This window comes from Sinohyriopsis cumingii, chromosome 2 (assembly GCF_028554795.1).
Source record: "Sinohyriopsis cumingii isolate HCF-2022 chromosome 2, ASM2855479v2, whole genome shotgun sequence".
In the NCBI taxonomy this organism is placed as follows: Eukaryota; Metazoa; Mollusca; class Bivalvia; order Unionida; family Unionidae; genus Sinohyriopsis; species Sinohyriopsis cumingii.
Window position 1 is genome coordinate 3,492,760 of NC_142962.1, and position 14,810 is coordinate 3,507,569.

At 36.6% G+C, this 14,810-nt stretch overlaps 1 protein-coding gene across 6 annotated transcripts in view; it reads left to right on the forward strand.

Annotated features, from left to right (window-relative positions):
• Nucleotides 1-6,653: 6,653 nt before the first annotated feature.
• LOC149804253 (1-phosphatidylinositol 4,5-bisphosphate phosphodiesterase beta-1-like) overlaps nucleotides 6,654-14,810 on the forward strand; it is a 292,443-nt gene continuing 284,286 nt past the window's right edge. For all 6 annotated transcript variants that reach the window (XR_016415204.1, XR_016415202.1, XM_089938161.1 and 3 more), the window contains exon 1: nucleotides 6,654-6,784. Coding sequence is in view for 4 of the 6 variants with exons in the window: in XM_089938161.1 (XP_089794287.1) it covers nucleotides 6,686-6,784 (99 nt within the window). In the remaining 2 variants the exon portion in view is untranslated. The remainder of the gene's footprint in view (nucleotides 6,785-14,810) is intronic.

Here is a 14,810-nt window from a genome sequence, read left to right on the forward strand (position 1 = left end):
CATATGTACCATGGAGTAGTTGGGGAAACTTTTCGTCTCAAAGAGGCATCTACAGTTTCATTTTCATCAAAGTACTCTTGCACTTGGTCGTTCAGAACGTCGACCTCAAAAGTGCTTTGATTTTAGTGATGTTTAGAATTCGTGTAGGGTGAATGATTTCTACCAAAACCACTTCCCAATGAGCTTCATGGTCTAATTGGATAGGCTGAGGTAATTTGGCCATAAAACAGCATAAAGAGTTGTTGGGAAACACCTCCATGGAACTATCACTGGGTAACGTTAAGTTAAATTGGTTGTTGTTCATAATTCCAGAGTTTTGCTGTCCGAGGGGTCACTCGAAGTTAGAGGAGTGTCTAAAAGAGGATTGTTGTTGTTAGAGTGGTGACTGCTGCGAGGGGGACTGACGTTGGACGCAAGGCTCACGTTGTTCCCGTTTGAGGAGTATTTGGGGAAGGACTGGAAAGAAGGTAACCGATGCAATTGCTCAGTAAAATGGTCCACAATTGTTTGTCTACTTGTTGCAAACCCAAATTGGCAATGGCTGCACCAATGACACAATACACCACAAAGATTTGGCAGATAAAGACGATTTGCGTTTTAGTCACACGTTCTCCACACCACAACCACAAGGGTTGCTTATGTAGATCTTGCATAAAAGAACTGGGTGAGGGAGTGGTCACTGTGGTGGTAGCGGTAGCTGAGGCTGTGTGGAAGGGCATGATAGTGACTTCTTTTTATAGTCCATGACTTGCGAAGCGTCGATCCAAGAATCAAAACTGGGAGGATATCCTTTCCAAGGTAATTTGACTTCCTTGACATGTCGTTTTCCCACTTTTCGAGTTCTTCGTTCGAGAATCCTTTCGATGTCGTACACTTCGTCTTCATTTTTGGTTACACGTTGTAACTCGGGGAAGTAAAACGTTCCTTTTAACACTTCCCCGTTCATGTCTTCCAACTTATAGACAGCACGATGACGGCCACGCACTCGTCCAGTGACAAGAAACAGTTCTGTGGTCCAGTTGGGTAAGAAACCTTTGTCGAAAGTGCGTTTGGTTTTGCCAGTGCGCACCCAATCTTATGCTGCCAAAAATCAACTTTCCTTTGGAAACATGCACCGTCGTCGACGTACCAAACAGGCACTCTAAAACGGTCACTTCGTTGTCGGGAGTCACTTTTTGGGGGGCACGTCCGATGCTTCGATGGTAAGATTGGTTGTACGCTTGAACCAAGTGCGGTAAGACGTCGATATGCTTGAGAGTGTGGTGATGCGTAAAATATTTCCACTTGCGTTCTTTCAAGGTGCGTTAAAAACGTTCCACGATACTGGCTTTGGTTTCTGGATTCTCGGTGATGAAACAAATTAATGTCACGTTTCTTTAATTCTTTTTGGAAAACGTGGTTCAGAAATTCGGTGTCTTTGTCGGTTTGCCATAGAAGATGGAGACGAACGCTTTGTTTCAACACCAGTTTGAGGGCTCGCACTAACTCACTGCTCGATTTGAAAGTCAATGGCACGACCCAGGCAAATTTGGAGAAGACGTCGATGACACAAAGCAAATATTTGTAGTCACGATTGTAGGTGGCCAAATGAGACATCTGCTAAATCGGCTTTCCACTGATGATAGATGCCCTGCACTCGGTGCGACTTCTGGAAAATTTTCGTCGAATGGGTTTGTGTAAAGTGTTCGTTGCTTGTTCTTGTAACCATCACTGCCCTTGAGGTAAACGGTGACTTTTCAGACGGATTTTGGTAGCCCGATACAATTCTGTATTAAAGAAGTCTGAAACATTTGTTCCAGACTTCTTTACTCTGCCCAAATATCTAAGAGTACCGTTACCTGAATAAATTCTTGCGAAGAGAGAAAATCCACTAAATCCCAATTAAAATCGGTCTCTTCTGGAAGTAAGACTGTGTTGACTTTTGGTACCGCTGCTATACTATCGCTTGTCGTTTCCACTGTCGGTGCACCCCAATTCATCGTCTTCTTAGTTTTAGTCATATTTGGAAACTTTGTTGCATGGATGCACGGCACTCTGACGCTAGCTCATCTATATAGGGAATGTGGCGTCACAGTCAGTTCTCTTCGGATTGGAAGACAGACTCCGCACTGTGACTGAATTTTGTAACGCGTGTTAGGATTGGCGAAACAACTCAATCCGTTGGGATCCGCTCTTCTACTATAAATATTCGCAGTTCATTTCATTCCCTTTCAGCTGGTCTCGTTACAAGAGGTGGACAAATGTAGAATCATCTGCCCTCGTGTCCTCGATGCTGTTCCGTACGGACTTACCCATGTATGTGAAATCATCATGGACAATTATCAGGATCACCGATACGAGCGTTTGGAAAAGAAGAATTCGTGTGGAGAGACAAGGCTGTTTGAAGAGATTCCTTATCTACGGACCAGAAGTCAGAAGATGTTTGAGGAAGAGAAGAAGACATATGGGATGCCCCCTATGTTAACAGAATGATGTTAACATAAACCCAAAGACCCTTTTTAGGGCCAGTCATATGCCTCGAAAAGATTTGCTTTCTTGCCTAATTTTTTTTCTTTCAGTTGTAAAGATGTTTATGTCTGTATCGTGTATTTTGTACGTGTTATATATGTCTCTATCCCGCCAAACGTACTAGGTTTTTTTCCCCGCCGTTTGGTCCCGATTGAGGTCAGCCCCTTGCAACATTGTTGCAACATTGTTACTAATCTTCAGTATTGTGACGTCACCTCACTTGTTCCATTCATATTGCCCTTATACAACAACCCCACTTTCCCTTGACGCTATACAGTCCCAATATTCCCCATGTTCAAGTCCCCTTGAGGCAATAGTGTCCCAGGGTGTGCTAAAAAAAACTTTGAGACTATAGTAAATCCACCAAATTTAACATAGAAGTCTACGTGAGGCTATAGGATCCCACTATACTACTTCCGTGTTTGTACAAATACATCCTTTCCCTCAAATACACATGTAATGGCTTCCCGCAGATTTTTAGTCATACTTTTGATGTTAAACTTTCAAAGTATCCTTTCGAAGTCAATTGCCTCCACTATTTTCAGTAAATGTACATCGCACCGCTTTTACGCGCTACGGGTCAGCTAGTATTACATAATAAGGGACATAACTCATGAAATCCAATAGATGTCGGTATAACAAAGCTCTGAAATATCTGTACGATCCGCCAAGGTGTAGGGTTAACGCATCGGAACCTTGACTAGCGAAGATGGGTTGGGGTTGGATTTAGCAAAGTCACTGAAAACAATTTCATGAATAAGATGCTTTTATAATGTAATTAAACCACGACTGAAACTGACACCATACTGGTGCGCATCAAGTTCACCAACGGATTTAACAGAATGATGTGCACCGAGTTGAACAAATGATATTACAAAAATGATATTGTCCCAAACTGGAACTAATCAGAACAGGTAACATCAACGGGTAATCAAATAAGAATCATCTTATGGAACTTAAAAACAAATAAGATTGATATATGGAGTTATCCATGGCCGAATCAGGTCACGTGTTGTGAGTTTTTTTCTTTCAAAAAATTCAAAAGGGCTCTGACTTTCCTGAAATGGACACCAATAGTAAGGTCTACTTCTCTGCGTAATACAAAATAAATGTGCGCAAAAATAAAACGATACAAATAAAAATCACCCCATCCGGCCCTGCTATCACCATGAACAGTCCATGTTTACAACTTAAACACAAATGTGACGATATATTATCTCTTACCAAGGGTATAAAAGTATAGGATTTACGCAACTATGAATAAGGTATGATTCTGTCACCATGGTTACTAAGAATACAACATTGGTACAAAATCTGAATAATATTTAATCCACAAGTTGGATGTATGAATTTCCCATGTATACCCATACTGAATTATTGGTTTCACTCATATAGCGATATTGATTTATTGATTTCACTTATAGAGCGATACTGGGGTGTTTATTTCACTCGTATAGCGATGCAGAAGGATTTGATACTGAATTGATTATTGTGGAGTGAATTATTGGTTTTCAAATGTATAGCGATACTGAATGATTGATTTCACTCGTATAGCGATACCGAATGATTGATGTCGTTCGTAAAACGATACTAAATGATTGATTTCACTCGTATAACGATACTAAATGATTGATTTTACTAGTATAGCGATACTAAATTATTGATTTCACTCGTATAGCGATACTGAATTATTTCTTCTTATGATACTGGATTACTCGTTTCATGCATCCAGTGGTTAAGGAGCCACCATGGATGGTCATCGCCTTAAAAGTCTGCCGTACAGTTCTTATGAGCCTTCATGCAAACCAGTTGGCCCATAAGCTTTTGTCCTTCACTGCGAGTAAATCATATCGCCATTCCATCCAACGTCACCCTCGACAAAAGCATACGGAATACTGTTACACGAAACCCCACCTAGTTATGCGAATTCCCTATACAGCTGAAAATTGTTCTTGTAAAGGTTCTTGGTGTGTTTTTTTTTTTTTTTTTTTTTTTTTCAATGCACACTCATTACCTGGTTTTGTTGGGCAGAGCCCGCTTTAAGATATTTTGTCTTACATATTTGTTTTGTTGAGGAAGCCATCCCAAAAAGTTATTGGTGGATGTATCTATCAACATACAATTAATACCTGGTTTGGTTGGGCAGAGGGGGCTGTAAGTTATTTTGCCATACAATGTTTCTGTTTTGTTCAGGAAGCCATCCATAAAGTCAATAGCTTCCCGATAAAACTCGTTGTAGTGTGATAAAACAATGTCAGTTTACTCTATAAGTAACCTGGTTATAGTTGAAAATCCACAGCCAGAGAAGTTGAGGTAATTATGTTTCTCACTGCAGGCACTTTGCTCGTGCAGCCTTCGGTGAATTGAGCTCAGTATTTTGAAATACCTACCGACGAAAATAAACTACCGTCAGGCAATGCTGTACACGACAACGAAACCCAAGCACATTTTCGTTTATATATGAAGCATTGACATTAAGTACACACAGTTCCGTGAAAAATAGATTAACACTGAAATAAATAAATAAATAAATAAATAAATAAATAAATAAAAACAAAAACGTGTATAATGTACAGTCTGTGTAGCACACGTGGCCACATAAAAAGTACGTGAAGTTTGCAGCTATCGATATTTTTTGAGTTTAAATCCCATTCCTAGCTTTATTTAATAAATATAAAATGCACACACTCTCTAGCATGCGCTTAAGCATAGCTAAATGTTGTTTAATTTATGGAGGGCTCTTAGCCCTCTGAAATCAAAATAATTGGGTTTAAATCCACGTCAAAATTGTTTTACTTATGCATTTAGAGGTGCCATCTGAAATCAAAATAATTGGGTTTAAATCCACGTCAAATTGTTTTACTTTATGCATTTTCTTAATTTTCTTTATTGGTTTTCTTAATCGTTTTTTTTTTTAACCCTTTTCAACCGAATCACGATAAGGCGAACACCAAGAACGACAAGTGAAAGATCAGGTTCAAGGATTCATAAGAAGAAAAAGAAGTTGTGGGGGGGGGGGGTAATCGACAGTATTTATCAAGAAATTTATAGCAATTTTATTCGAGAAAACTATGTCAAATGTAAAAACAGATACACAATGTAGTATCAAGTAAAATCGTTGCAAACGTAAATTTTTGTGTTATCTATTGAGAAATTTAATTTGCAAACCAAATTTAAATTAATTGACTTAGGGGCCTTCCATTTGATTATTGGGGATGAGGTAGTGGGGACTCTGACACTTATGGAACTAAATTTTCGACCCTCAATGAGCCTTACAAATAGTTTTGCTCTGGTTTACAAAAAAAAAAAATACAACCTATTATATCCATTATATTAGCTGGGAAAAGCAATTATTTTGGGGTAAAAGAAAAACTGATCTTGTTCGAAAGAAAAACCCATGCCTCCTTCCCCCCTCCATGAAATTGTCAGTTTCTTACGAAGTCCCAAATTCATTTGATCAATGTCAATTAAAGGTAGCGCTATTGTTTCTTTATGCATATAAAATGTTCAATTTTACTATTATTTTCGCTTGATCGGCACATTCATTTACTTAATGTCAACAGAAACCAGCATATTCTTGTTACATGTTCTTCTGAAACATTGTAATTTTGGTCCTTTCGCCATGCTTTATTGAAAATAAAAATTGTTACCGTGGGTAGTGTGGGAAAGTTATTGTCAAAGAAAGCTTTGATAGGTTATTACTTAATATAACTTAAATCAAAATCACACACACACACACACATACACACACACACACACACACACACACACACACAATATATATATATATATATATATATATATATATATATATATATATATATATATATATATATATATATATATATATATATATATATATATAATGTCAAAGGTCATGGCATGACCCTAGTAGATACACCTGGATGATAACCGCCATTTTGATCTGGCGACATGAATGGGCGAGCTCACTTTGGTTTAAATTAAAATTTCTAACAAGTTAGTGCACTGTATTTCGCATAATAAGCTTTACGTAAAGGTTATCTCTTTATCATGAAAAATCACTAACTTATGTTTTATTATTCGTGCATTGCTAGGTCATGACTTGTGAGCTGCCACCCCTACAACAGAATGTGCACATTCCCGCATAGTAAATGTATATTTGGACCCTTTGGACGTATACAACTATGTTTCCAGCATGGCGGGAGCTAAACCAGCTGTACATGTCTGTCAGTTGAAACCGATTAGTGTTCCGGAATCTTTAATTAAGGGAAATAAATTTATAAAGTGGGATGACGTAAGTAAAAATACAATTTCTCTCCTATCTCTTCATCCTGTACTTCCTTTCTGTGAAACCATGCACAGTATACGAACGCATAGCTTTCCGGTTGCCTGAACCCACTCTGTTTACTCATTTTAGGAAAGACGATAGGCAACATTTTCCAAATAAAATGACTCTTTTCAAGCATGAAAGAGAAAGGGAAGCTGTTAATTCCTTCTATTTGCTGGTGATTCCGTCAAGAATAAGGGGCCCCGCCCTATTGTGTTTAATAAGCCTCATCGATGTTAGTTGAATTTCCAACACAGAAATGGTGAAAGCATCACGGATACAGTCTGGTTTGACATGTAGGGAACGATGTGGTTGTGCTACATTCAGAAATCCTCCATATAGGTGTATATTTGTAGTGACATCTTTTCATTTTGAAAATTCTGGGGGAAAAATTGATCAATATACGATAATTTGCATCACAGCTTTTTCGTCGTCAGATGATACATGGAAGAAAAAGGTTAACCTACATCATGCATATCATAGAACGTCAGTAGATTTCCAGAGTTGGAACTGCTAGTAAGGTCTTCCAAATCAGTAAAATAAATGATGGGCATAAAACTTACACGTTTTAAGGCATATAAAGAAGAAGAAAAAATTGAATTTGTTCCCATAGGTATTCTTTTCATTATAATTATACAAAGTTTTCAACACGAATCTGATTCAGATGGTTTTATTACTTAATTTTAATAGGATTATTGGATATTTTGAATTGTATATCTCTTAGTTCACAGCATTGATTTAAAAAAAGTGAACTCAGAAGCATTTTTAAGCATTCATAAGTTTAGCACCCAGTGTTCACTGATGTCTGTCATTGTGATTCTAATTTCTTTCCCCCATATGCTATCTTAAAATCTCCTTTGCATGAACACACAATACAGACTCTGTACCTTTGCTTCTTGCCAGCACCAGCTTAAACTCAAAATAAAATTCCAGGCATTGTTATACTGGAAATATTTGTTTGCTGGATTTTTTTAGCATTGGGAGAAAGCACACAAGTCATCCTTTTGACATGAATTGACAAAAATAGATTCCCATAAATATTTTTCCTTCAAAATACCTTGAAAGCACAATAATAATTAAAGAAGACAACAAAAAAGGTGTATGCAAGTGTTTATGCCCAAGTCATATTTTGGTTGGTCTCACCATTTTATCTCTACTGCTTAGAGTCAGCTGATTTTTAATTAAAGATTTGCAAGGGAATGCCTTTGATCCCTTTACCATTTATAATAGGTGCATAAATATCCCACCATTGTCATCAAACTCTTTAAATCACAACAGTATGGGAATCATTTTAAAGCTTGTTGTATAGCTGCCACTCGCTGCCTAACAATTGTTAATGGGGGATCGGGGGTGGGGTGGGGGCTGATTTAAGTATAAAATGGTTTGTGCTGTAGAAGGTTTTTAGTATTTTTATCCCACTAGCGGTAGAATCACATGTATGCAAGTTTAGAGTTGATGCAATGAAGGAATCAGAAGATTGTAGTGTAGCTTTTTTCTTCAAATCAGTTTGTGACAAGATCAGTTATTAACAAGGTCCTTATAATTTTATATGGCTACAAATTTGCAATTAAACTTCTTTCAGTTTTTAACCAGTGGTGCCTTAACTTTCTTTTCATATAGAACAGATACTTCAGATACCACCTTTCTGAATGGTAATGAACTCTTCTTTTTTCTACCACTAGCTGTGGATTTGACATGGGTCAGTTGGCCCTGTTGCCCATCTCTGTGACTGGCTGTGGACTTGACATGGGTTAGTTGGCCCTGTGACTGACTGTGGACTTGACATGGGTCAGTTGGCTCAGCAGCCCATTGATATAACTGGCTCTTGTCTGTGGCTCATCTGCACATGCAGAGAATGACACTCTTTTACAAGAAACTTTATGTAATGTTGGTAGACTGGGCAACATTAAAACGAGCTGTAGATGAACTATTTTACAGTGTACATTTCTCAGATGTTTTCAGTTTTGAATATACAGAAAACTACTAAGATGCTAAGGAAATAAGATTAAACTGTTCTTCTAAGGGTGGTGCTAAATTGATGATCTGGGATATTTTATAAAGGGTTTTCACTGTCTGTTATCAGCATTTACCTTTGCCATCTGTGACCACCTGTAAAATTTTGTCCTTTACACTAAAAACCATATTATGAACAAAAGAGCCTACTACAGGGCATCGGTCTGTAGTGTTTCCATAGACTTGTGTAAGGCACTGTAATCACTCAGAGGGCGTGTAGTGTTTCCATAGACTCAGTGTAAGGCATTGTAATCATGTTCAGAGGGCATGTAGTGTTTCCATAGACTCTGTGTAAGGCATTGTAATCATCGTGATCAGAGGGCATGTAATGTTTTCATAGACTGTGTAAGGAATTGAAATCATTGTGGTCAGAGAGCATGTTCAATACACAGAGGACACCTTCAGTTCACTTTTAGAATTTGAAGAGCAATGTTGGTTTTATCACAGTGTAGCGTTCATTTTATATTTAAAAAAAAACAATAAAAAATACTGGTAACAGTATTATTATTATGTTACTTGTTCATTAAATTTAATACATACTTGTAGAGAAAAATTCCAAGACAATAAATTTGTGTTAGGTTTTTACCTTTTATGATCTTAAATGCATATAAGAATTAGTATGCAAAGCTTTAAGTATAAAAAGCCAAGTTCTACGATTGATTACGATTTATACATATTCATCAGATGGCATACGTGTTCATACATTTTGACAGACAACTGTATATATAGGGGTCCAATGTTGTCTAGTAGTCTAAAGTGCTTGCCATTACAGATCACTACCATCTCACCTGTCTGTGGGTGCGAGTCTCGGGCTTTGCCAATAGGGATATGCGACAAAACTGCCAGTAGCTTCCCATGTGTCTATAATTCTGAGTTATTTTCTTGGTTTTTCCTCCACCAGTTATACTGGCCACCATGTATCACGTGCTGACTGATGGCATTAAACCCAAAGCAGCAACTATATATGTTGTAAAATATAAACACTGCCTAATCACAGATTTCTGATGAATGGGAATAATCGAGTCATTTAGAATAAGAAGTTTAACAACACCAAACCACTGTCAAACTCGACAAAGAATAGATACTTCCTGATAAGGTCATTAGCAGACGATATTCTGCCCATTTTACCTGGACGATGTGCAACCTGGCAGTTTCTTCTACATGTGATAACCAAATTTTACAATTTTTAACAAGGCACACTGAAGCAAAGTCAACTTATAAATCATAAATATAGATAGTAACAGAAAGTAACATTTGTGTTCTGTTTATTCACGTAATTTTCATAAAAGGATCTTTGAGATTCAGAGAATTTATTTCAGTTTCCAAACACCATATAAAGTCAGCGGTAAATCTGCCAGTTGACCAGATATGGTGGCTGATGGCGTCATTCAGGAACTATCTTAACCAGTTTGAAAAAGATAGTCCCGTTAATCATATTTAATCATTTCTATTCACTGGCATGCAGAACACTGTTAATTGTTTGGACACAGTCATGAGCATCATCACATGGTATTAATCTACTTTGGGCACACATACATTAGCACTGACGATTTTAGGATTATATTAAGGCCATAAGCGACTTGTGAGACAGGAAAAAGACAATTCAGGTTGGAAAGAATCCCTTTCATTATATCTACACATTGACATGACAACTGTTCATGGAGTGATAAACTGCTGTGCAAAGTTGAAGAAAAACCCCAAACTTTTGCTTACAAGCTTAGACATTGCATCATACACGGGGGCACCTGATTTATTAGCGAGACACCAAAAGAGGCATTTTGGAGCAGAAGAAAGAGCAACTTTTTGGTTAACAAAATATGATGCTCTGCCACCCTAAAATGGTCTGTGGGAACTGCAATCCTAAAATGGTCTGTGGGAACCTAGATCTTGCAGTGCCATTATAAAATGGTCTGTGGGAAACACTCGATTGTGCAGTGCAATCCTAAAATGGTCTGTGGGAACCTAGATCTTGCAATGCCATTATAAAATGGTCTGTAGGAAACACTGGAAGTGCAGTGCCATCTAGTATTTTCCCACATACCATGTTATAATGGCATTGCACCATCTAGCGTCTCCCACAGACCATCTTGTAATGGCACTGCACCATCAAGTGTTAACCACAGACCATTTTATTATGGCAGTTCACCTCAAACTTTTGTTCTGGTTTTACAACTTTGTCATTTTCCGCTGTTGGCATTAAGCTGAAATCAACCTCTTCCATTGATCTGACTGCTATCAAATGTACTCTAATTAAAATTCAATTCATGTCACAAGCAGAGCATATCCCATCCCGTGAGTAAATTTATTGCAAGCCTGGCCCATATGTATGTCTTAATTGTTACCTGTTATGCTGACCATGAACTGCAAACAGACAGATGAACCTTTGCAAAAAGTAGGATAAAATGGGCATTTGGAATAAAGAGTGGTCTCAATACAAAAATAATGGGTCCATTAAGCTAAAAAAAACAAAATTTTTTTTACCCTTCTGCTCATGCGCGAGCCAAATAGCCAATGAAAAATGATGTTTCTAACACAACTAGGCATTAGGTTATTGGAAAATCACCTGGAAGTTGATGTGTAAGGATGTATTCTGAAATAGCTTTCAAAATGTGTTTCCTACTCAAATTTCAGGTGAAAACGACTAAAACCTCCAGGGGTTAATGTGTTAAGTAGAAGACGAGGCATGGTCAGTTCTGTAACAAAAAATTTAGGTGGTGGGAAATAATTGTGTAAATATAGGGCAATTTATTAAAGTAAACAAAAGTGTTGCAAATAGAATGCAAGATTTTTCTGTTAGTGGTTGAATTGTTGGTGTGATTTTATGGGGGGTTGGGGTTGGGCAGGTATTATTGGACTGTTAATTATAAATTTCTTACACTATAATCAATGATTTTTAGAGGCTCGGACTTGCATTCATCTGAATCCTGCTTTTTACTCACTTCTCCGGCAGTTGCTAGCTTATTTAGGCAGATAAATCAGCCTTCACCCGTGATGACATTGATTTTCAGGTGAGGGGCTGATTTCACGTATTCATTAAAAGCTGCAATTATCTGCATTCAGATTTGGCTGCACTGGTATTTCTTGTGGCTGTGCAGGTACCGTCGGATGAAGGGTTCTTTTGGTGACATGTAGATTATATATCCCTTAAATCAACAAATTTACAAATATGTTCCACAAACGAATTAAATACTAAATGCAGGAAGTGTGTTCTGCTGATGTTGCAAGATGGTGGCTTTCATTTTAAATGTTCTTATAAAGCATTGCCTGACAGTTTCAGTGATCTTAAGCAGCAAGATTGACCATGATGGTTAGAAATCACTTAATTAGGTAGGTAAATATATATAAATTTGGGTGAGGAACTTTTTTCAACCACTACATTGTTTGCTTCATGGTTGTATTATGCCTGTAGACTGAGCAAACATCTGTTGGATATTGTTTGTCCTGTACTATGCAATGATTGAACTTGGGATAAATTGAAGACAAGCACAAATCTTAATGACCTTGTTGTTGATTGTTCAATAATACTTTGATTAATTATCTTTATGAGAGCTGACATCTTTTATGAAAGAAGCTGAGATCAGAGTGCATTTATTTAAACATTCACAATCAGAAAAGTTTGAAATCTTAGAGTACAGTATATCTTGCCAAGCTATTAAAAGCTGATTTATTTTGGACACAAAACTTTGTAATACTTAAAGAAATTATTGTAAAATTTCAGGACCTGATTTGTGTTATAATGGAGCATGTTATTGCAGGCTTTTTTACTGTTTGAATGGATTTATCATTTAATCAGTTTGTTGATATATCTGAAGAATATCATTTATACTCACTATAAAATCTATTCCACTTGTAAATTGCAGAGACATTGAAGTCCCATCGTCTAATGTGCCATCATATCTGGGTCTGTGCAGTTCGTTAGGAGTAATCAGTAGAATAAACAACATAGACCCAGATCTGCAGGAACATTATGCAATTGAAGATCAGAATCTTTGTTGTTTGTAGTTGATTTATAAACAGTTATGTCTGGTAACTTTAATGTTAGCGTGTTTTTATCAAATTTGATATGTTGGTGTTTCTCAAGAATATAAATGATGGCCTGAATACTCTATAGTTACTTGGAAGAAATGGACATATCTTGGATTCATTGAAAGTTATTTCAGCCATTTGAGTGTGTCTATTCAAGGGACTCTAATCTTATAAACTCATTGAGCAGGCCATCAGGGTAAAACACTGCACAGAATACATGTAATTGTAATTCATCACAACCATGAGCGTCTTTCCATTTTCATTTGTTTTCTACCCATCATTGACTATATATTGTGTTGGTGGCTGTATACTTTTCTAAATTTCCTTAATATTGCTCTGTATTTTATAATCTTTTGCTTGTCTCAAATATGTTTGTATTGGTATGTTAAACTTTTCACAGCTGCAGTTATTTCTGCACATACATCAAGGGGATGTAATGCTTGCTCCAACTTTGAGTGACCCTTTGACAACACTAAATCATTTGTGAAGTACACAACAGTATTTTCTTTTAAGGAATGACAGATATAACATTTACAAGTATTTTAGATAAAACCTATTTGACCTTTAAGTGTCCTTGGCTACCATTAAATAGTCAGCAAGTGATAAAAGTACATTGAGGAAAGAATTAACTGTTATTATATTAATATAAACTTTTTGCTCATGGGTAATTGTAGGTAATTGTAGGTAATTTTTTGTGAAAAAATCCAACCAGCTGACCATATTTGTTGGTTATGGGAAATCTGATTCTGGCAAGTGATTTCATATAATTGCTTTCAGTACCATATATATCGGTAACACATTAGTATTGAAGGAATATAAAAAAAGTATGCAAGTGAGTAAGTGTTTACAAAAGAATCATGCTGGTATCATTGCATAAAGCCATTGCATGACATGTGTCCTTTTCTTTCTTTTTTGATATTCACTTGACGTTTTAATTTTATATGGTTCTGTATAGCCTTACAGTGCTTATGTACCCTAAAATCCACTATCATTGATCAGATACACAAAACTGAATTGTAAAAAAAATCATATTTGACTAAAATAGTCAAACCTGGTACATGCTAGTAAGTGAGATGGTGTTTCTGTTTAAGATCATCACATCAAATTACTTGTACTTAGTTTTAACAGAATGCACTTTTAGGTATAAATGCTTTACAGTTTTTGGTTGATGAATGATGTTACACTTGGAATGCACTTTTAGGTATAAATGCTTTACAGTTTTTGGTTGATGTGTTACAATCGGAATGCACTTTTAGGTATAACTGCTTTACAGTTTTTGGTTGATGAATGATGCGATCCACACCAGATAAAATTGTGCTTTCTTGTTTGAGTTCCATGATTGAAAATAGCCAAATTTAGGCACATGTTGATAATTAAAGCTATGGGGTGGGGTGGGGATTTAAGCACAGTAAGGTACATTTATGTCTTTTTTTGGAGAGGTAGTTTAAAAAATAATCTGTATTATTGAGTAAGTGTACAAATGCAATAATACTTGCTTTGGTAGTTTGGCATATTAATTAAAGAACAGAAAACCAGTTTAAATTGCACACACAGTGCAGCTAGTACAGGTTATGCTATTAAGACCAGTCAACTTCGATTTAACTATTCAATTCAAACCAATGGCAGACATCAATTCCACGACCTGCAGTGATCTACGTAGAAATTTTTGGTAGCATTGGGTTATGGGATTGTTGGTGTCCTGAAATGTTTTTAAATTGTGCATTTTGATAAAAGTATTTTTAAAAAACATCAATGAAATATAGCTAAAAAGTATACAAGCAAGTCTGTATTTATAAAGAATCATCACTGGTATCATTGCATAAAGCCATTGCTGGGCACATGTCCTTTTCTTTCTTTTTGATATTCACTTCTTGTGTTCTTAATTTTATGTGGGGCTATGTAGCCTTACAGTGCTGATGTTTCCTAAAATCAAAATCACATTGATAGATATACA